General features: G+C 35.3%; 2 protein-coding genes and 1 long non-coding RNA gene across 3 annotated transcripts; 1 reads left to right on the top strand and 2 right to left on the bottom strand.

Moving 5' to 3' along the window:
- The first annotated feature begins 2,076 nt into the window (after positions 1-2,076).
- On the top strand, positions 2,077-24,454 carry LOC140743003 (uncharacterized). Its single transcript, XM_073074134.1, has 20 exons — positions 2,077-2,103; positions 2,962-3,303; positions 3,780-3,838; positions 4,196-4,336; positions 5,270-5,293; positions 5,787-5,846; positions 6,658-6,888; positions 7,560-7,704; positions 8,145-8,310; positions 11,585-11,695; positions 12,487-12,582; positions 13,595-13,714; positions 14,010-14,127; positions 14,959-15,082; positions 15,726-15,942; positions 16,754-16,952; positions 17,531-17,703; positions 18,437-18,637; positions 23,877-23,992; positions 24,149-24,454. Coding segments are annotated over exons 1-20 (2,715 nt in total). The 5' UTR covers positions 2,077-2,101; the 3' UTR covers positions 24,219-24,454.
- Positions 9,152-10,213, bottom strand: LOC140743046 (uncharacterized). The gene is made up of 2 exons (XR_012102358.1): positions 9,996-10,213; positions 9,152-9,818 (listed from the first exon to the last, which is right to left on the bottom strand). It is a non-coding gene; the product is annotated as an uncharacterized LOC140743046 (long non-coding RNA).
- smid (nuclear valosin-containing protein-like smid) lies at positions 20,298-23,705 on the bottom strand. The gene has a single exon (XM_073074137.1). The coding sequence runs from the start codon at positions 23,578-23,580 to the stop codon at positions 20,968-20,970; it is 2,613 nt and encodes an 870-aa protein (XP_072930238.1). The 5' UTR covers positions 23,581-23,705; the 3' UTR covers positions 20,298-20,967.

Consider the following 24,454-nt stretch of genomic DNA (forward strand, 5'->3'; position numbering starts at 1 on the left):
AATATGTGTATGTGATGTCTTGGCCAGCGTCGCAAACTGTACCTTAAATCCATATCACTCTGAGTAAAAGACCAGCAGTACGACAGAGAGAAAGGATGATATTGAAGGGTACCTACATAGATTAGTAGGTACCTAATTGAATCTCTGTATTCGTCATTCTTACTGTGGCAGTGTCAAGTGCACACCTCTGTTTCACTACAGCTGTGCCCGGGTTTGGTCGGATTAAACTCTTCCATTGCAGCGTCTTTTTACTTAAAATGCCATCTCGCTGTACTTATGTAAGTCCATATTTTAGTAAAGACGGAAATATTAAATGGCCCAACATAATATAGAATCTCATTGATATGATCTCTACAACGAGTACATCGTGATTTTGTGATTACACTGATATTGCTAGGTACATTGTAGGTACACTGTATTGTAAAATAAAAGTAGTAATACTCTGGTATCAACAGAGTTAAGCTTTTGTCGCGCTTGCTTTCTTATCTGGGGGAATAAAAATATAATGACAAAATCCTCCCAAGAGTCCTCTTTTGGCATTCGTCCCACTACTATGCACGGTCAGTCCATGTAAGTGGTTGAACTGACAATATTACCACTTTTCACGAACGCACATAGATGGAAAGGTAAACTTTTGAGATTCAACTGCAAGGGAATCACCGACCGGGGCATCTTTTTTTGCCTTGTGTATGTGTACGGAAGCACTGCGTTAAGGCATTCTACTAAAAGTTTTTCACGCTAAAGAGTATAATAAATTAAGCATTAAGTAGAGTTAACATACTTTGGTATGCCAAGAAGTGGTAGCAGAAAATGAATACTGACAATCACCCAAACTTTGATTTTCGTCTGTACAGTCTATTCTTATTTCAAAAATAATATCATCAAGGTTTACTTAATTAAAACACGCAGGTTATCCGAGCTGTGGGCTAGCTCGTTACACGATGAAAAGTTCGGACAATTAAGTAATGAAATATTTTTGTAATTTCATTATTTAATTCTCCGAACTTAAATACGTGTAATATACTGGCCGGTACCAATCAACAGCAATGACCCAGAGGGTCAAGTGTACAATGAGCTTAACGAGTATTGATTTGAATGAACCCTTATAAACATAATAAGTATAGATTACTTTTATACCACATACATAGATTAGTAAAGATACTTCGCTGCCTTGAGATTGAATGAAGCCACAAACGGATTATTAGTAAGTTATTTTTTTTTAATTCTTGACAAATAAAAACATTTTTAGAGAAAATTTACGAATACTAATATTGCGTAATTTAAAATTAAATAAATAAAATCTAAAATATTTGAAATAATTTTCAAATATTTTAGGGACATTTTAGCATGGAGACGTGGCAAACCTTTTTTACGCAACAATTTCAATTCTCAAAACTGGGTACATTTTCTTGTTAGGAGTGAGTAATCTTTACTAATCTATGGCCACATATAAATAAATTAGTGTATCTGTCTAGAATTTCATAATAACAGTCATTTTAAGTTCAAAAATACATAAATCTATAGCGCTACCATTAAAATATTTTATATGAACTCTCCTTGAGGGCTTACTTCCACGAGTTCAACTAATTAACTGGTTAACTAGTGAGAGGTTTTTTTGAGAGCTTATACACAACTTAGTATAAAACTTTCGCATAAAAATAGATGAATTTAGATGAAGTATAGGCTCCTTTATTATGTATTGTAAAATAATATCTGGGGTTCCTGCTTGATTCAAAACAATATTGTATAATTATTTTTACTCCTTTACTTGTTAATCAAATAATATCGCACAAATATAACATCAAATATTAGACATATACATATAATAGGTAGTATAGCAACAGCAACAGCATAATGACTTTGTGTACAATTATTAATTAAAAATGTAAAGAGTAATCGATATTTCTAAGTTATAAAATAGCGTCATCGAACGCTTATTATATTTTATAGTTTGTACTTAACATTTATTTTTTGTTTCAAAACACGAATTTCTTTTCTTTTGTTACTAGTAATTTGTGAACGCAGCTTTCTGATGCCATTATTATGTCAATGTCGTTTGTCATTGTCAATTTGTCACTTCACAACAGAAACTTGGCAACAAATGTAAACTATTATTTTTTATTTTTATTTAAAAATAATATTATCGTTTGATTAGTAAGTATCGATTAGTTCCTAAAAATGTAAGTAGTTATTAAAATAAATATCTAATTATAAGTATTATATACCTTTAAAATGTTAGCATTAAATGGATATACTTTGCTAACAAATACAAACTTCTTTTGGTTTAAAAACAGAGCTGCAGAGTGCAGGTTTTCTTCACGGTCACGATGTTTTCCTTCACGGTGTAAGCAAGGGACCATTAGTTTTTAATACGCACATAATTTTAAAAGTCAGAGGTGCGTCCCTGGGATTTGAACCTCGGACCCCCGAATGTGAAGCCGAGTTTCTAGCCAATAGGCTATTACTGTTTTTTTTAAATACCAGAGCATCTTGTTTAAATTAAGTTGTTGTTTAAGTTTTGTGCACTGAAAAATCCTCCACCTATATAATATTGTTGGTATATTTGTCAGGAAACTTGGACAATGATCCTATTTAGAAAATTATGATGTTACAATTTTACCTCGAATATAGGCTTTAAGTATACGAAATATTAATACAATTACTGTACCCATGCTGGCCACCATTCTCTTCAAAGATTAAATACATTGTTTGGTAGATATCTGAGAGATGATGATAGAGAAAGAATGTTATGGGTAGCTTTCAGGCATAAAGGCAGCCTTACAATGTTATCGTGTATTATTAATAAAATATTAAGGAATACAAGTCATGTATACAACAAATTATTTTAAGATAATAGATTAGTGTCCATAAAAGTCAGACCTAAACTCCCTCAGTGAATCTAAACTTCTTCTGTTTCACAAATAAAAACTGAAATTATCATCAATTTTTTTCTTATTACAGGCCGTCCAAGAAAAAGAAAAAGAAGGGAGGTCCAAAAACCTTTGTTAATAGAATCAATGTCCAACCTGTGACTATCACAAAAGTTGGACCCAATCTAACTGGGGTCCACAAAGCAACGATGCAAAGCAATGCACCTAACTACGGAAATAAAGTAAGACCGAACCCAGGATGTCCCAAAATGATGCATGAGGACTTTACAGAAGATCTTGTGGATGACTCGGTATTTAATTTAATGTCCTCAAAAAATGTTACCGGTACATCAACTTCTCTGGCCACTACAAGCGCACCATTTGCTTTGGGAGCAAAAATACCTGTGAAGATAAGAGAAAATACAATGGGAAAGTAAGTAAAATGAAACACTTCAGTTAAATTGACAAGCAAAAACTAAACCCTTTATTAATAATTATTTTCCTATCTATATATTTTGAAAATTACCATTTACACGAAATATTAATACATAACAGTAATGATTATCTTATGATTTGCTTAATGACATTAAATGACAATTTATGAAAGGATGGGTTTTTTAAACATACTTGGTTAATATTATCATGGAATTGAGGCATTTTAATTTCTTTATTTACTATTTCAACCCATTTACATTAATTGTGGCCATGGGAAAAGTTGCGAAATATTGGCAATAAGAAATTAAAATCAGATATCATTTGTACATGTTAAATATTAACATGGGTGTTTTTATGTTTGTTGAAAATGTTAATACACAAATTACAGTTATGCAATTGCAAAATGTTATTTTATGCTACAAATTGCATTTAATATGATTTTATTTATTCATCATAATAATATTAATCTTTCAGGGGGCCAAAGGGGCAGTTCAACACAGCAAATAGAGGAGAAACCATCACAAATGCACAAGGTAATATATCCATTCTACCTATACAAATAAATAAAATTGTTTGTAATGTTAATGTACACTTTTTTCAAAATGTATATCAAAGTCATAGATGCTAACCCTGAAGACTAAGTTGGAACACCTTGGATAAGTAAGTAAGTGCCTCTGCAGGGCTATATAAAATAAATATATTTCATTTCAATTCATTTAATATTTTTCCCTTACCATTCCATGTAAGGTGGAATACTTACACACACACAGCTATTATAAGCTAGAAAATGGTGTGATGGTGGTTCCAGAACTAAACCACAAAGGGTTCTACCACTTTAATTATATGGAGATAAAAATTTGTTCATATTGGCTCATTTCTGTACATTTCAGGATCCTCAAATCGTCAGTTGAAAGACTGTCTTTCCTCGGATATTAAATCAGTTGTTCAAGACACAATAAGGTGGGAGGTAGCTAAACCCAGTGTGAGCAGTCCAGGACCTCAGTCACAAAACCACTTTCACCAACCCAACAGTAAGTATCTGATAATCTGATAACATTAAATAAATTATTCTTGCTTATATCCCAATATTATATTCCTGGCATGGGCCTTACTGGAGTGCAATGACATGGGGCTCTTCAAAAAAGTTGCATAAATAACTCTCTTCCAAAGCTGGCGATGCATTGGCGATTCCTCTGGTGTTGCAAATGTCCATAGGCTAAATTGACAGCTTTGTGTCCTGATAGTCTGTCTGTCTCATTGTAAAAAACACATAGGGGTATGCAGAAGGACATCTCCCTGGATTTTGTACACCTACTATCTACTATTATCGATAAAAACTTCTTATTTTGCACTACAATATAATATGCATTTATTTTATAAATGACATTTTTTAGACTTTTAGTCATTTTATATTCAAAGTTTATGTTTTTAAGCCTTTTTTGTTTCGTAGAACTTGAGATAACATTATCTAATGCTATTTTATAAAAGGTGAAATATTTGTAGGTAATGAGATAAAAAAAGAAATTTTGCATGTTTTCTTTAAACATTTACAATCCATTTATAACGAAAATAATTTTATTATTTTCGTTATAAATATGTAAGGATACATATCTGTACATATTTCTTAATTTTTTTTTAAATGTATTATCGAAGTAGCAGACAAGTATGCAATCCACTAATGTTAAGTAGCTACTGCCGCCCTTGTACATCTGTCAGTAACCCCAGACAAGATCAAATTCCCACCTGAGGTCGGCCACAGATCCGCCGCTAACCTTGAGAACTAAGCTGGAATAGCTCTAAAAAGTATGTCTCCCTTACCACACCCTTCAAACAAGAACATAGCTGCGTTTAACACTGCTGTTATTAGGAAGATATAGGTGTGCCGGTGGTGCTGCCGGACTCGAATCACACAGAGGTCTACCACCTATAAAGCATCTACATTATAGCACTTTAATATTTTTCAGAAAAACCGATCCACTCGCCTAGAGGTAAGTTTTCTACTTAATTAAACTAGCACAAAGTAGCTGGCTTACAACTTATATTATTCTCTTCATGTATTTAAATTCAGATTAGTTAAAAGACATACTAAATAGGTACATATTACTTCTTATAAAAAGAAATATTAGTTAAAATTACGTATTTATATTTTTAGAACTGTTCTCGTTAAATTTAAGACGAATTTGAATCTCCTTGTTCTATAGACAAAAACATTGTCTATGGTGAAACCCCTTCTTCCATCCAAAATTGACGAATCACATAAATATTTGAAGCAATATGACAAATATATTCCGGTGCGCTATGACAAATTACACCACTACAAAATTAATCCCCCATTTAAAATAAAGATTTCGCATCTTTAGGACAAAACGGAGGCTATGACAGACTTAAACTTTCACGTAACTGCCTTTTTTTTTAATCCCTTAAGCCAGCGAGTGGTTGGTGGTGATTATTAAAAAAATAATATTAACCAATTCTCTTCAGGTGTACCAAGAAGTTTTTTGACAAGAAAAGATCAAACTGTCATAGAACCTCAGAATACAGGTATTAAAAATATTATCATGAAATATCAACATCAAAATGATAGTGACTAACCCCAACCATCGAGTATTCGCATAAATACTTGTATTAGAAATTACTAATCATTCATTATTTCATTCATATAACATATAAACGGTGAAGGATAACATAATGAAAATATTCCCTAGAGCTCTGTACAAATATGAGTAAATATTTCAAGTCTCTATACCAGCATTTATACAGCGTGGTACACTACCCTTACCTCTTCAATGCATGACCAGAACAGAAGGTGATGAACTGATTACGATAGCGTGGGACATACATAACAACATTAACCAACTTCATACATTATTTTGGGAATATCTAAGTCTGGATAAAATAACTTTGCATCAGTCCAGGACCTTTATGTATTATGGTATATACTCGTAGTTATATACATACATGCACCTACAAATAATAAAACGATACATCTGTATACTTTTACTTTTACTACTATGTATAGTGATGTTTTTACCACTATTCATTCAAAAAACACACTGATTTCGAAGCTACCCTCGAAAGTGTTGTTTTTTTTATAATATTCAAGTAAACAAACAAACATGCAATCTCAAATATTAAGTAGCTACTGTCGCCCATTGATATCTGTGATAAGATTTATGTATGTAAAGTCTACCATTTCACACTGAGCCAGCGTACGGAATTATTGCATAAAGACGTTTCATGAGACTCACAGCAACGGGACACTAAAGGGTTAATGGTGACAATCATGACTAAAAATAACAAGTACTTGAAATCATTTCTTATCATAAGTTCTATTAAATTATATTACTTTCAGTTCCGATTCAACCGATCACTCGAAACTTTATACAAACAATCCAGAGACCGTACAACGAACCCATCACCCATACAGGTATCAAACAGCCAACATTTGAACCAATACCCCAAATTAGTGCAATGCAAGTTGGACCAAATACGCAAGCATTTAATAATCCATCGACACGGTACTCGCCGACGGATTTATACGATGACTTGGAGAAGGTTGAAAATAAAGAGGAAGATAATGAACGTGAGTAATATTAAATTTATACATTTAACATAATTTGTTTTTGTAAAAGGAATGTGCTTGTTTTATGATACAAAATATTTTTAATAAAAGAAACATATTTGAATCTGGGTGGGTTGATCTTGGTAAAAACCGAACTGATTTTTATGGGTTTTGCACGAAAATATATAAGACTTTAACAGGAGGTAGGTTGCTTACAAGCATGAATCCCATCTCGTAGTAAATGATCAGCATCCCATGGACATCTCTAATCAACCCCAAATAGGATTGACATAATTTAAAAATTTGTGACTAGTTGAGTTGCTACCCTTGAGGACTAAGAATGAATGCCCATGACTTGCATGCGCTTGATGCTGCTTTTATTAAGCAGAAACAGGTGCGATTGTATCTTCGCAGTCAATTTTCTTTTTTTTATATAATAATATAGAAGTAGCAGACAAGCATGAAGTCCACCTGATGTTAAGTGGTTACTGCCGCCCATGGACATCTGTAAACACCCCAGATAGGATCAGATATTCCTACTTGAGGTAAGCCACAGATGCGCTGCTACACCTGAGGACTAAGCTGGAACGCCTCGGAAAAGTTTGTCTTTCTTACGACACCCTTCAAACCAAGAGACAGCACCGCGTCACTCTGCTTTTATACAAAATAAACCCGTTTGCATTATCCAACAGATGATCGTGAAAGTTCCACTTCACCGGACATCTGGCAATCAGGAGAAAAACGTGTGAGCGCCTTCGAGCGCTTAGGTCCGTTGTCGCAGCCAAAGAAACCTAAGTTAACTATTAACCTCAGCTTCGACAAAGAACAACCTGTAAGGTACGTTGTGTTTAAGGGTTCTGTAGCTGAATAACATAAAAAAAAACCTTAGAGATAGTCCTTTCTCTTTACTTTGACATTTATCACTACTGCCCAAAATTTGTAAACTAATAAACATACAAGCGTAATAAGCGACAGGACCAAGTGGTTTCATTTCAAATGCGTAGGATTCGTATGATTTAAAAGTGAATGATGCAGTTTTACTTTTTATTAATATCCATACTTGTTTCAATATATTTACTTAACATATACTGACTAACCAATCTTTATATTAATACAGCACCTATATAGGCAGTACAGATAATTAATATAATTAGTTACTTTGATATGCTCATTACAATAATAATAATAATAAATTTTAATTGTCAAATTATGTATTTGTATAAATAAATTAAACATTACAATAATATAATTTTATATTTTAAATTTATTTTTAACAGGGAAGTAGTAGACGGATCGAAAGCCCCGCAGGAGAACACCTACGTACCCGTACATCTCCGTAAAGACGTATTGCACAGCACCGACGAAACTGTTATGAAATACGTAGCGCAGTGGCCCTGGGCGAAATTTATCAGTATACGACGAACAGCGATGAATAAATCCAAGGTAAGAATTATATACAGTCCGATTCATAATTAGGTGTCCAAAATGTAATCAAAGGTGTTGACCTATCAATGAGAGTTATTTTTGACGATATTAAAGTAATAAAACGATAATAAAATAATAATCTAAATAAATTAGGATCAATTGGCTACTTGAAACTTTTTGGGAAAGTGTTTTAATGGATTAGTATACGTATTATATATGCCTTTTGTTGATCACTTTTCGAAAAAAGGGCTATTTATTAATAAAAAACAAACTTTCTTTACGGTGAACGGAACGTCGCGTTAAATCAGGCGGTCAAGTGTCATTTTGTGGCGAAACGTCATTATACTGTAAACAAACAACGCTCGGAAGAAAATAGGGAGTTATTTAGCTTTTATAACTAAAATTGAAATAAATTACAAGTTATAAAACGTGTGCAGTAACGATGTGTACAAGTACGATCGCTAAATATCCTAACAAATTTGCTTATACACGTTCCTAAACCGAAATCTCAAAAACGTTAAAAGAACTTGCAGACAGAGGATTCAAACATATAATAGAAGTATTAATGAGAAAAAAGAATAAGGAGTGATTCCTCTACTCTAAATCATCAAACCCGGATGTAATCAGAACAAAACAGCAAGTTAAAGTATTCATATATTATAAAGATGTCTTCGATAAGAATAGAGTTAGAATAGAGTATTAGTTAAGAATAGAATAAATTAATTAAAAGACGTCTACGAGAATTCTCTATTTTAAGGCCTCATTCTGTAATTAATAAGAAACAAACTATTTCGATGACTGAGTTATTGTTACTTGTGCATGGATTAACTTACAGGACTGTATAATTAAAAATACATGATTTGCTAATTTTAATCTTTTATTAACCGACTGCTTTGTTTGTTAGGTTTATATGGGTCTATTATTGAGTACACACCGTAGAATTATTGTATATATTGATCATTATATGTTACATTTACAATATTTACTACAGATAACCTCAAAGCATTTTGAAGCTGTTATTTTCTTGTATATTGAAGCTCTTGCTAAGCTGAATTTGTGTGCTGCTTGAGTGTGTACTTTCTTCATTTTTAAAATTATTTTCTGTAACAACTAGATATATAATTTTTATCATTGTCATTTTGAGAATTCTGTAGTGCAATAACAGCAACTGTATGGTCATTTTCCTTCCTTCATCTTGTTGGGTAGGTTACTCAAGTAAAGAACTACTATTTCCCATTTCCTTTACTTTATGTACTTCAGAGTGCTGACCACCTTTGGAACTTTTGGTTCCTCACTTTCTATGACTCAACATTAAAAATGCTCCTGCATGTTTGCTGCATCCTTGGGAGGCAGGACAGTCATCACATTTAATACTTTGTTTTTCATATACAGTCATGGACACTGAGCATGACTTTTGATGTACCTTGTATTCCAGACAACTTTTACTTTTCATGAAACACAAACTTGCCTGCCTCTTAAACAGCACATACCCTATAGCGTCGTCACTATACGACTGTCGCGAAGATCTGAAAATATAAATATAACCAATAAATAACCTTAAAGCAGTTCACATAAGAATATAACTATAGTTTAAAAAGCTTGATTATCACTTAAAGACAACCTTTCTTCTATCGGAAATCGGTTAAGAAATGTTTTAACTGTCCGAAATGATTAAATGTAAATATAAAGAATATTTTACTTACGTTGTTTATTTGTGATTTCCATAGGTTATTTCGCGGAAGTTTTTGTATTCATTTTTATTTATTGCATTGTATATCTTCTTAAAGCAGATTCACGCTATCAGCTTTAATATACTGTGGATTCATTTCGGTTCACAACATAAATTCAACCAACTCTAACAGCAAACGATATCATTTTTGTCTTGTTTATTATGCGTGTGGTGACGTCACATGACATTTAAGGCAGCACTGTCGCCGTTTTGGGATTTAAAATCCACAGATAAAAAATTGAAAATTTCTTTTAAAAAATTAAAATTCTTTGAACGTATTAAAAATTAAACTAAATACTGCATAATTTATGTTTACTTATAAGCTATCATATTGGATATATTTCATATTTTATTGTTATAACTGTCAAGTACCCAATTCACATTTTCTAATATTTATATTACCTCAATTTCGTTCAATACAGTAATAATAATAAAAAACAAGGTTTATGGTAGAAAATTAAAATGTGGTAACACAATCGGGATCCAAAACATTTTTTGTGCCGCCATTTTTAAGTTTCGTTGCCGATGTTATACATTTTCGTGATCGTGATCGCACTCGAATGTTTTCTCGTTTTCATAGCGCGTTTGTTAAATTGTGTGTAGTTGATATTTTTTTTTGTTTTTGTTGAGTTTGTTAAAGTTTTTGTTTCTTGTTGATTTTTTAAAGTTTACAATACCTGTAATCGTATTTTGACAATGACATTTCTTTGTTTACATTTTGAACACCTAACTATAAATCAGAGCATAGGTAAAATCTAGTTTTAAAGGTGGCAAAACCGCCACACCTATGTCTGACTTATAACGGCAGTGGTGGTGGTGGTAAAAAAGAGATATTTATTAGAGGCATTCTAACTTATTCTTCAAGGGCAGCAGGGCAACTGCGGCCAACCTCAGGTAGGACTCTTATCTTATCTGGGGTTGATTGGTTGATTATAGATGTCCATCGGCGGTAGTAGCCACTTACCATCAGATGGACTGTATGCTCATTTGCTGCTTCAATATTTTAAAGATTCAATGAATTTGAGAACAAAACTATCCAAATTAAAAGTCCTACAAATGAGAAAGAACTAAAATGTTTTATTGTTTTATTTACCCACGTAATATAAAAATGTTTTCTTCGAAAAAAAAAACCCTCGAATTTATTACATTTTATATCTATAAATTTATGTATTTAAAAATAAGAACGAGTAGAGATAAAGTAAATAACACATTCCAAATTCTTTCCAAGTACCATGTGGATATACTAAGAAAGGGTACTGTGAGAATAATACGAAAAACGACTCATTCTTTTAGATCACTCGGCAGGAATAAAACAAAACTGTTTTAAGTTGGTCGCGGTACGAAACAAAATAATGTTGATGCAATATTGAAATAAAACTTTCCTGAACTACTAAAGATGGTAGTAGGCCCCCTGATTTTAAAGTTATGTTTACTATTATTTATGTCACATAATGCTGTAGTATTTTATACAAATAAATATTTCTTTCTTTCTTTCTTTCAAAAATAAAATAACGTTTGTTCGTCTTGTTTTTAAAAAGTTTTTTATATAAATTTATTCTTCAGTCAGTTGGCGGGAGTGATGGTTCCGCAGGCCCCAGCATCACAGCCATGATGATGTTGAAGGAACAGATGGACGAAATATATCAGAGAGATAACTCCTACCTTGCTATATCGGTTTGTATGATTTTCCAAAATAGGTCTTCTCAAAATGTTCAGTGATAAAAAGTCTAGAGTAATTTAAACTTAAGGTAGTGACTACCAAGTGTAAAAAAGGTATAAAAATATTTTAGTCTAATTAGAAATCTGTTTTGAAATGCATTGGACATGGTAAATAAATGCATTGTAAACCTCAAATTAGAAGAAAATAAAGTATAAAGAATAGACAATGAATAGAAATTTGATTGTCACTTGATGTAACTATTAAGGAAAAAGTAAGGAAACTTCACGCCTGAGAGTTCCAAAAATCAAACTTTGGCGAAGGTGTGTGAAGTCTACAAATACGTGCTTTGTACACGTATTTGAAGGTGAAAGATTACTTATTCTATGTGGAGACTCGTTCATACCAATGGGATAGCAATGGGTGTACTGTACGACTTCAGTGATATGTGTTAAAATGTGTAAGTGTTTCATCCCATATCACATTTACACCATTTTTTGACATAGACTTAAATTATATAATTTATTTAAAATGTACCATCAACAGTGTTAAGCGCTGCTGTGTTCTGGTTTGAAGGGTGTGGTAAGGAAGACATACATTTCCGAGGCGTTCCAGCTTAGTCCTCAGGAGTAGCGGCGCATCTGTGGCCGACGTCAGGTGGGAATATCTAATCCTATCTGGGGTTGATTACAGATGTCCATGGGCGGCAGTAGCCACTTGCCATCAGGTGAACTGTATGCTCGTTTGCTACTCCTATATTATAAAAAAAACATATACCTAAATTCTATTGTTTGTGTTATATTTATAGGTGACTGGCTACCCGCCATCATGGACGAAGGAAGACGTGCTTGATGCTATGCTTGAAAATTTAAAAGGCAAAAGTTTTATACCGTGTTTTATAGAGGTGCATTTATTTACATTTATTATAAATTTTGTTTGTTTTAACGATTTACCGTCGTAGAGTTAACTTACCCCGATGATGCTCCGTTTTGGAGCGAAACACGTGTTGGTGGTGGTATGTATGTTGGTATGTATTTTTAATTTTTGCATCTGCATGCATCCTTTTAGGGAGGGAGGGTGGTACATACTGCGTGGTTTAAAATATATACCATCATACATATTTGTAGAGGAGTTGAGAAGTAGTATTAATCTTAACTTAATAGCATGGATATCCGCAAAGTAACGCGTGATGCAATTAACTGTTTTTTTAGGGAAGCCTATTACTAAGACTGCTGTCTGTCCGCCTGTCACAAGGCTATATCTCCGGTAATAGATAGACACATACAACTTTTACAGAGGATGCATAACGGTGACCGTTATAACAACAAATACTAAATATAAAATAAAGTTGAATATTAAAGGGGGTCTCCATACAACAAATCGGTATTTTTTGGCGTTTTTCGATCTAACTGTTAAACCGTACTAGGGAAACGTTTTACAATCCGTTTACTACTATTACTGATGTTATAATAAATACAAATAAGAACCATAAACATATTTTAGTATAGTTATTTTAATTTTATAATACGTTGGTTACGTATCGTGATGATCAATGATACGTAAACAACTTACGTATCATTGATCATCACCCCAACGCCATCTATTGTTGTCTGATATAATTAAATATTGTTGAAAATAATAAAATAAGTAAAAAGAAGAAAAAAATAATGAACATTTGGCGGTAAGTAGCCTCCATGTGCGGTTTCGACTCGTACTTGGCGAATTATTTTAATTCTCAATGTTTGTTACGCTGCATCCACACACTATTGAAACCTCAACAAATCGTTTGTGTATGTTTGCAAGCGTGTGTAGCGTCCACACCTTCGTGAGTTTAGCGATTTGTCACAAGGTCCAATTATGAATATCTAGCATTTAAATGAAATATTTTTTTTATCATACAATCTATTTTCTTTCAGTTTAACTCCCAAGAGTGCAAGTTTATGGTGATAAGATGTCGCTCAGCGCTCCTAGCGATCCATTCGCTAGCTTTCCTGATACAAAAGGATGGGGTGCAGCTCTCCATCACAATATCACAGGTAGGGATGCAAGTGGAAAAATATCCATACGAGTATACACATCGGAGGCTTAAAAAAATCAATATATCGATAATATCGACAAATTTAAGAGTTCGACCGATACTTTTGAAATTAAGCTCTACAAGCTTAATTCCATAACTTTGGCTTTTACAAAATTTTCAAATATGATAACCATTTCATAGATAATTTTCATGGATAAAATCACAACCAGGACGGTTCTATATCCATAAAATTATCTATATTTTATTGGTGATATTCTCAAAATTGCGATATATAATTACTTCCTTAATCGCAGGTGATGATATCGATCATTCAGTTGGACTTCATACCTCGGTTGATACTCAGGCGACGCCTGGCTATAGCCTGCAGCGATGGGGCTAAGCTGAATCTCAGCGCGTTTACTTTAGAACCTGGTAAGTGATGATTCCACTAAAAATATCACTAAATGGCGACCGTGACACAACGCCTAAAGTCTCAAATCTCATGTAGATTTAAGAAGAAGTATGGAAACGTTGGTCACGGTCAATAGTTGGATGGGTGACCGCTAGTGGCAAAATTTCATGCGCGCTTTTGTGTTCGGAGGGCACGACTCGGAAATCTCAGACTCGGAATGAGCCGACTGTTTTCATGACGGATGATTAAGCACAAGCACGGGGCTTAAAGACTGTTGTAGCGACTTCTCGCTTCTCGTCAAGAGATGGCGCTGCTGAATCACGCTATCGAAGTTTTCTAAACATCTTGCATATATACAAGATCTGAGACTGTCGGAGCACGGCCACTGTCCGGGCATGATCACCTGGCCCGGCGGGAGATTTGACAAACTGTCATCCAATATCTGGATCCGATCCAATCCGATTATGGATAATGATAAATCGTGATAATCCATGATAAAAGCTAGATGTAATAAGATTTTATATATATACAGTGCAAACTGTAATCCGATACCCAGTAATCTTATAAATGATTTAAGCACATCCGACATGCCTGGAAACGCGACTCATATGTACTAATCTTCATCCTTCCGCTAATAAACTTTGCAGAAACTTGTGAAAACCGTTGTGGAGAGAAATAACATACATATATAACATACAGTCCAGAATTGTGGCATGAAAAAAAACTGCATTCATAATTAATTACTTTCCAATTACATCACAACAGTATTTTGTAGTGGTGAATTTTATCAGTTTGTTTTGCCTGACTTATAGTTCTTTTAAGTTTTCTTTCAACATCGTTTCTGTCCCCAGATGTGAGCCACTTCATCTACTTCCCACTGAACCAACTGACCAACCAAGTGGAGCTGATGGAGCTACAGACAGACTTTGTCTGGGCATATCTTACTGAACTCGACCTGTCTCATAATAGAATGACGTAAGGATTTATTTTTATAATAATGGTATTGGCATGCCGTTGTCATGATAAGTGTTTGGTCCGTGGAAATCTGGCAGGAATAGGTGTAGCGGTGGTGCAGTCAAAGCGTAGTCAAACTATAAAGGGTTATACTACTTTCAAAGTATATAAAACATACTCTGCTTAATAATCCGGACAAACGGTAAATGCCAGCCAAATACTCAAAAAATGGTCATTATGACACAACTTAATATTCATATGAGATAGCTCAAAAGCGTTAGGCTAATGTGTTAGGCCAATTTATTATAAAGTATGATAATCATTCTTATCATTTCTAAATTTGTATAGCTTCTCTTGTCGCTTTTTGTCTTACCACAACCTTCAAATCAGAATACATCAGCTTACATTATTATTAGAAGACCGAAATAGCTATGACAATGGTGCTGCTACAGCAAACACACTATAAGTGTTCTTTCAAAATGCAATCGTTATACTTAAATAAAAAACAAACTCATAATCGATTACTAATTAATGTTTTAGTAATCGATTTGCCGCTACACCAAACTACTTTGCATGTTAAACCCTTATAAAATGTAATTATTATATTTAAATAAAAACACAAACTCATAGATATCTCTACTAATACATGAATAAAATTCTCCAGTACAATAGAAGGCCTGAATCTAGAAAGCAAGGCACCGAAACTCAAGCACCTGGACCTATCATACAACTGCATAGAGAGAGCCACGATGCTACTCTGTTGCCGTAGCCTGCCCCTTACCTCGTTGAAGATGGAAGGCAATCCTCTTTGCCACAATTACACCGATCCCAAAGAATATGTTACTGTAATGAAGATGATGTTCCCTATGTTGACGATGCTGGTAAGGGGGATATACTATAAAATAAATCTGCCTTAAAATGCTAAGATATGTTAAAATCTGCCTAAGACCAAAATGAGATGATATTGTAGTAGATAGAAGTCATGTTCTTATTTAAGAACTAACCTAGCCTTAGATGTCTGACAGAAATTGAATTCAGTAGAATAAGTAAAGGAAGAAACTTGAATTGAATTGTAGGACATTACCAATGGATGTATGTATTTTATACAATTGCAATGATTATTAGCAACCTGCGCATATACATTTTGTTTTAAATAAAGTTTACATTGAAGTATGTAATATAAACATTTATATGCATACACGAAGAAACACATACTAATTCTAACTTGCAATATCCACACACGCACGTATGCAAATGTAAACCCGCTAACGCCCACATACAAACCAACAACATAATATAAATAATTAATATCACATTAAAACGGGTAAAGGAGACATACTTATCCGAGGAGTTCCAGCTTAGTCCTCAGGGGTAGAGGCACATCTGTAGTCGACCTTAGGTAGGAATATTAAAACCCTATCTGGGGTCGATTACAAATGTCCATGGGCGGCAGTAACCACTTGCCATCAGGTGGACTGTATACTCGTCTGCTACTCCTTTATTATAAAAAAATCCAGGATGGAATACCAATGCAACTAATTGGTGAGATCCCAGCTCCAAATCGCGAGTATATATTAATATGTATGTTAGTCTGTAAGGTATATATGATATGGACCTCTGTATTCAACCTTTTGTATCTTTGTTTATAAATCTGAAATAAATGATGATTATTATAACTACACCAATTTCCAGGATGGCATACCAATCCAACTAATTGGTGAGTTCCCGGCTCCAAACCGCAATTTCTGCCCGCACGGTGCAAACGAGATAGTAGATTGCTTCCTACAAATATACATCCCTCTGATAGACTCGCAAACTGATGACAGAGTCTTGCTACTCAATATGTATGATGAGAATGCGGTTATGACGATCACCTATCGACCTAAGTTTGGTGAGTGTTTTGTTTTTTTTTGCAGCTTAGCTAAGTGGTAGAACCCCTCTGTCCCTGTAGTTTCAAGTTTCGGGACCAGAATAGGGCTACGGTATCCCCTGGCTGTCGGAAAAGGCGACTAAAAGGGGGCTTCCGGGGTTGCGGGCGGCAAGAGTGGGAGCTCGAACCGTCCAACAAGCAACCCCGGGAAGGGCGGCGGTATGTGTGGTCGCATACCGTTGCACGCACCAGACAGTGTGGCGAGCGCCAAGCTCACCTGGGCGGAGCCCGATGGGGCAACGCGCTAAGAGGGCTCCAGTTGCGTTCCTTTGGAGATCCCGGAGCCATCCCGGATCTCCAGGGGGCTCCGGGGGGGGTTTTATTGCGGTAAGAATCCCACATAACCCCACTACCACCGCTCCCACGGCATAGGGTACCTTTTGAAGGTTCCCCCTCGTAAACAAAAAAAAGGCTCGAAGTAACACGATAATAAATATTTTTACAGTATTAGGAAAACAGCAGTGCTAAACGTCTTTTGATATATATAACATAACATTTAAAACCTTTGAATATTTTAAAAGTAGTTCCATATTCCTCAGGTTTCGACGCAGACTTCAGATATCCAAGGAATCTGCTGTTGAAAAGCAGAGCGCTATTGGAAGGCACTACAGACTTTGTGACCGGTAAGGCGGACATCGAGAAGTTGCTCAAACGTTGGCCCACATTCGAACACGATCCGTCCTCGTTCACTATTGACGTTATGTTTCATAGTGTGAGTATTTTGTTATAATTCGTAATATTAAAATACCAAACGCCCATAAACATCTGTAATCAATCCAAGATAAAATTCAATTCGTAACAGACGTTTGTAACAGATGCAATGCTACCCCTGAGGATTAATACTTAACGTCTAGGAAAAGTATGACCCCTTATCACACCCAACCAGAACACATCAGTGCTTAACACTTTTGATATTAGGACGGACCAGAAACGGTCACCTTCAAAACATATGTGTCATGTTACACATTACCTAAACCTTTATCGTTATCTAAATGCTTAAAACTTGATTGAAATAATTGTTTCAAGTTGCTTTTTCGAACTTAGCTGACAATACACTTGAAGGTGGTAGAACCCTTTGTAGTTCGACTCCGGCGGCACCACCGCCTCACCTATTTCTACCTAATAACAGCAGTGTTAGGCGCTGCTGTGTTCCGGTTTGAAGTGTGTGGTAAGTGAGACAGACTTTTCTGAGGCGTCCCAGCTTAGTCCTCAGGGGTAGCGGCGCATCTGTGGCCGACCTCAGGTAGGAATATCTAATCCTATCTGGGGTTGATTACAGATGTCCATGGGCGGCAGTAGCCACTTACCATCAGGTGGACTGCATGCTCGTCTGCTACTCCTATATTATATAAAAAGAAAACTGTGGTGTATTCAGCTCATTCAGGTATCTCTTTATGAATATAATTATTTTACTTATACTTACATATTACTTTACATTTCTCTAGGACACGTCAACAATATTCCGCCTAGGTGGCATTTTGAAGTTACCAGGTGACTCACTAGCCGAAAACGATCAGTACGTAGCGTTCGCCCGTACAATACATCTACGCACTGAAGATGGAGTGGAGTACAAAATATACAACGAAATGATATACTGGGACGAGCCCACTGAGGAATATGTGAATGCGTCTTTTAGACAGACAGCGGTAAGATATACATTTTATTTATAGTTATAACAATAAAGTTACTAAATTATTCACATTCACAAAGATCGTAGCTGAAAGAGAACACAAGCTATTGTTATAAAAAACAAAAACCAGACTCCTAAAAATATGGCTATGGTTACATACAATTGAGACGACACGATACCCCATATATAAAAATCCGTCATTTGTTTGGGTTGTGACATGCCAAACAATGAAACATACATTCGCTCGAAAATTATTACTGAAATATTGCAGTGGTATAAAATGTTTGTTTGAATATAGCCGAGTATAACAGAACTAAACCTGCCAATGGTATTTATTTGTATTGATTGAAATGTTTCTTATTTAATTATCTAGCTGGACAAAGTCTGTCCTCACAGAACCCTACAGCTTGCTACTACGTTGTTCCAATACAGACTGGGCAAGGAATTCGATTAGAGTTCAACAAACGTCGGATATTACAAGTCTCTCGTAATAACTTCTGACGTTGTAACAAGTGCCCTCCAAAGCGTGGAAACGATCATGAAATTTTATTTAACTAACGCTTGTTCACCCATATTTCCACCGCGTCAGACTTTTGGGCTATATGCGTTTCCCAGTTTTATATTTACAAGTACTAAACAAACGTTACAAAAGTTAGAAACATATTATGTATTTCAATTGATGTTAAGTGGTCACACCTTTATCTATAACCAACTCCAACTACGCCTGACATGTTGAATATATGTATTTATTTTTATTTTATTTATTTATTGTTTAATGTTAAAAAGAACGATTGTGCACCAGACAAAAAAAATCTTGCATCACTAAAATTCGATCGGTGATGAGTTACCATCTCCAGGGTAAGTAAAACGGATCTTCTAATGAAATAGCGTGTGTTCATATAACTGTACCCTTCAGAACACAGTAGCAATGTATGTATAAAGAAGCTACGAAGAGGAAAAGAAATGCTGCAGCATTCAAACATTGGGTTGACCAAGAATTTTCATCGGTTATTTAAATTACCTAGTACATAAGGTTTTTCAGTTTTATTGATCGGGATCGCAGCCACCACAATCAAGTACTGTGATACTTAACACATCTTAGAAAATATGGAATGTGGATTTCATCACTATTCTCTACCTCAAAGCCACCAAATGAATCCATTACTAACAAACCTGTGGATTCTGATCCAGCAAACATCTAGTATGAGATATATAATACTACTCTTTATCACTGGATCGCATCCATCATTATATAATAAAAACTAAAAAAAATAAGTGTAAGTTACTTATGGTAACTTAATTAGGCTACTGTGACATTGGGTATAAAATAAATACGTAAATTTGGATAGACATAGCATAGTACCCATAGGTGATGTACATTGCTACTAAATATTAACGCTAGTACTGTTTTCTTTATAATAATGAACCATGTGATTTTCAAATTTAACTTCCCAGACATACATACATGCAAGTGAAGTCAAATAACAAAGCTTTTAAATAAGCATTGATACTCTGTAAATATTTCGTTTACTAACTGATAAGTGAATCTGTTATTAATTGAGGAGAGACCCGTGCCCAGCAATGGGATGGAAATGGGTTGATGAGGAAGTTTAATCCAATGATTTTTATCAAAAAGGTAATATTGGAATTACATATTGGAAGAATAAATACACAACTGAAATGAAAAATATTTTATTTATTATCATGTTGAATTTAAAATGTGCAGTTAATTAGGTATGCAGTATCATTGATTATCTACCCTACCCACACGTATCTCCCGTAACATATTTATTATGTTTAAAAAATAAATTGATTTCTATAACAATCTTTTACTGATACCTCTAGGAACCTACTTTCAATTTGAAAGAGGTATAATAAATGTCACTGTATACAAAACTATGAAATGGACCTTTGAAAATATTAACATGTAGGTAGAAAAAGGAATGGGTTTAATTTTGTTATGAACTTACATGTAATTCGCACATAATACTGTATGACAATTAACTAGTAATCTACCAAAGTTATCATACGGACACGCAGTTTTAATTTACTTGGTATAATTCCAGACTTCAAACAGTGGATATATAATAACAATATCAGTCAAAAAATATTCTGTTATTCCCGACAAAAGATTGCTCAAGCTATAAATAGAAAATTAAGGACACTTATGCTTACATGCTCTGAGATACAAACACAGTGGAGATTATTTTAGTTTAACTTAAAAGGCGAACATAGCTTTGAAGTTGGCACTATCAGATACAATTTTACACTCTTCAAGACATGATATAAATGGAGAAAAACTATGTAGTACTACTAAGTCTGTATTATCCACTGTTCAAATGTTTTTCATACTGTGTCCATTGATTCCTCATTTGTCGGTTCAGTCTCCATTTCCATATCCTTCTCATCTAGTCCTCCAATATATTTGATTCGCAATTTCTCATAGTGAATTTGCTCTTTTGCTGAAACTGATGGCTTGCATTTAGTGAGCGCTGTTCTGAAGTCTTCAAATGTAACAAATAGGTCACCCTCTAGTGTACCATTTGCAATGTGATTAGTTAAGGCATTTGTTGCGGCTGCCCTCACTAATCCGGAAAGATCTGCTCCAGTGTAACCTTCAGTTATCCCAGCAATCACATGCAAATCTGCATCAGGTCCTAACTGGGGTCTTGTACCACCCTTAGTTAACTTTTGTAGTATGTCGTATCTATCATCTCTACCCGGCATTCCGACGTACATAATGCGGTCCAAACGTCCTGGTCGCAGTACTGCCGGGTCAATTATATCCGGTCGATTCGACGCCGCTAACACGAACACCCCTTCACGATCTTCAATGCCATCCATTTCTGTCAGTAGCTGGTTAACAACTCTCGCTGCTCCATTGTTGTCGTGCGAGCTACGTCTCGGGCAAAGCGCGTCGAATTCATCAAAGAATATAACGCAAGGCGCAGAATTCCTCGCTCGCCTGAAACACGTTCTGACTGCTCGTTCACTCTCGCCCACATACATATTTAAAAGCTCTGGCCCTTTAACAGATATAAAGTTAACCCCAGCCTCATTGGCCACAGCTTTAGCTAGTAAAGTTTTACCACAACCAGGTGGCCCACATAGCAAAACACCACTGGGAGAAGTTAAACCAAGCTTCTTGAGTTGTTCAGGATATTTCACAGGTGCTAGGACTGCTAATTGAAGTTCTTTGCGAACTTGGCTAAGCGATCCCACATCATCCCATGTTACATCTGGCACTGTGACAATACCTTCTCGAACAGCAGATGGTTTTGTTGTTTTAAGAGCTTTGATAAAGTCGTCTTGTTTTACTGAAAGGCCAGACAGCTCCTCTGATGTGTAAGGCAGATTATCTTCCAAAAGATGTAACACCTCATCTACAGGATCTATTGGCTTACTGTTTATTTCAATATTTGTGTTCTTTATATCTTCAATTATTGGAATTTCTGTATTTTGTTCTGTTGTTGTTTCTGTATTTGTCGGTGGTTCAGTTGCCACAGTTTCTGTAGTGTCACCAGCTTCTTTTGTTACGGATGTCTCCTCACTCTCTTTGTCTCCATTTGGTATAACATTTTCTTTTTCATCTGTTTTAGGACTGTCAGAAACGGTTTTCACTGGTTCCACCTGTGTTAAGACCTGAAGCTCACTAAATATTCTTTTGATAGCATATGTACTTGCTTTATTTACGAGCGCTAACAAGTCAGCTCCCACAAAACCTGGAGTAATTTGAGCTAAAGCACTCATATCTACATCCTCGCTTAAAGTCAATTTCTTACAAAGTATTGATAAGATTTCTTTCCTCGCTTTTAAAGATGGAATGCCTAGAGCAATTTCCTGTTCCAAGCGACCTGCGCGCCGTAACGCTGGATCCAATGCGTCTGCATTATTAGTGGCTGCTAAAACAAGAATCGACGCATTATGATCACTCAAACTATCTAAGCTTGCTAATAACTGAGACACCATCCTCTTCTCCATGTCTTTTTGGGCATGGATTCGGTTGCCGCACACAGCATCAATCTCATCTATAAACAAAATGCAAGGTGCCACAGTTATGGCTCGTTCAAACAACTCCCTGATACGTTCCTCTGACTCTCCAGATACTCCACCTACTAACTCAGTACCAGTTACGGCTATGAGAGGCAGCTGCAACTTGCCTGCAATTGCATTTGCCAATAAAGTCTTTCCTGTACCTGGAGGTCCATGCAGCAATGCCCCTCTGGGACACTTCATGCCCAATTCTGTATACACTTCCGGGTGTTTCATGTGCAACACCAAATCACATACTTGTGTAATAACGTCAGATATGCCACCAAAATCCTCGAAACTGACCTTGACAGGCTTCACGGTTCCGATTTCGATCTTTTTCTTAATTATTACTGGCATCTTATTTGTATCTGGTTTCTTCTTTCTCTCTGGAACGTGTTGATTTTGTTTTGGTTTCGAAATTTCTATCGATGTACTGTTCGCGTTTCGATTCGGTATGTGGGGGGTTATGGTGATCTGGTCGTTGATTTTGGGCAGCTTGGGCGCGGCGCTGCCATCTTCATCGCTGCTAATGATGTCGATCGGCTCGCCGGATTTGTCGGTCGGCCGGCGGGCGGCCGCAGTACGTTTCTTATCCTGCATCTTATACATTGCAAGCAGGCGGTCGTTCAACGCGCTGTTGTTTTCGTCTAACAACTCTAAATCGGATTCTTCTTCCGTTCCCTCCGATGTAGATGCGCCGTCGAGCCCGTAACTCTGCAACACCACCTTGTACGCACTTTCAACCAACTGACAGAAAGCGCTATCGCTCCTGTTGTTGTACTCCCGATAGCGCTCTTTGAGAGAACGCGCCATTTGGCTGACATCGACAAACGTCTTGTCGACGTTCTCCGCGAGGTAATTTTTCACACGCGAAACAATAACCGGGTCACTTATAGTCTTTTGTCTGGTTTGATGTTGTTTCTTCATTTTTACGTTATTTGTAGTTTATTCACGCGTCCGAAAACTGATTACCTTCGTCGCAAATCGTACCTAATAATGTAGTCTGTGATCGTAATGTTTGACAGCGGCGTCGCCGAATCAATGGGGCAATTCGTTTTTCTTTTGTTCGTTTAGTAGAGACTAAAGCGTCATACTATATACAGCCAACATTATAAATTGAACTAAGTGAATTTGTATGATAAAATAAATACGTGAACTTGTTATTTCTAAGTACAAATCATTTATGTGTAATAAATATGACATATATTTTTTTTTCATTTCAGGTTCAAAAGAAACCACTAAGTTTTAAGTTTCAAACACCTCCGGATTACAATAGTAAAAAAAGACTAGTTACTACTTTCATGAAGATAACCCAATTGCCGCGAAAACATAGTTTAAGGTATTTTTATATACGTAAAGAAATATATGCTAACTTAATAATCACTATTGTAATCATTATAAATTACATAATTATATTACGGTTTTTAACGCAGGGTCCTCTATTGAGAGAAAAGTAAAGTACAATAAATATTAAAAATTGTTTATTTAATTTCAGAAGCCTCGCGCAGAAGGATTGGGATATTAGGGAAGCACTAGATCACTTTGTTAAAGGTATACAAAGTTGATAATTTGCAAAGATTTAAACCTGAAGAAATAAAATAATGAATCAACAAACAATGATTCTGTTATTTTTTTATAACATCTGTAGAATTTAGCCGTATTGAGTATCATGTATCCTATATGTATGTACTGTGAAACTCATTCTGCTTATACTCTTCTTAATAAATAAGTCATTTAATATAACCAGAATTGTGGTGATGTTAATGTATTCGTCAGGTCAATAAATAATTAATAAAACTAA

This window comes from Epargyreus clarus, unplaced genomic scaffold, assembly GCF_041222505.1.
Source record: "Epargyreus clarus isolate Ecla_fem2 unplaced genomic scaffold, WU_Ecla_fem_2.2 ptg000001l, whole genome shotgun sequence".
NCBI classification, from domain to species: Eukaryota; Metazoa; Arthropoda; class Insecta; order Lepidoptera; family Hesperiidae; genus Epargyreus; species Epargyreus clarus.

Excerpts from the sequence above, each read along its gene's own strand:
- LOC140743003 (XM_073074134.1), top strand. Across the intron at positions 16,953-17,530 it reads CACCTATCGACCTAAGTTTG|GTTTCGACGCAGACTTCAGA; the intron begins GTGAGTGTTTTG and ends CATATTCCTCAG. Across the intron at positions 23,993-24,148 it reads CCGCGAAAACATAGTTTAAG|AAGCCTCGCGCAGAAGGATT; the intron begins GTATTTTTATAT and ends ATTTAATTTCAG.
- smid (XM_073074137.1), bottom strand. The coding sequence starts at position 23,580 with ATGAAGAAACAACATCAAACCAGACAAAAGACTATAAGTGACCCGGTT.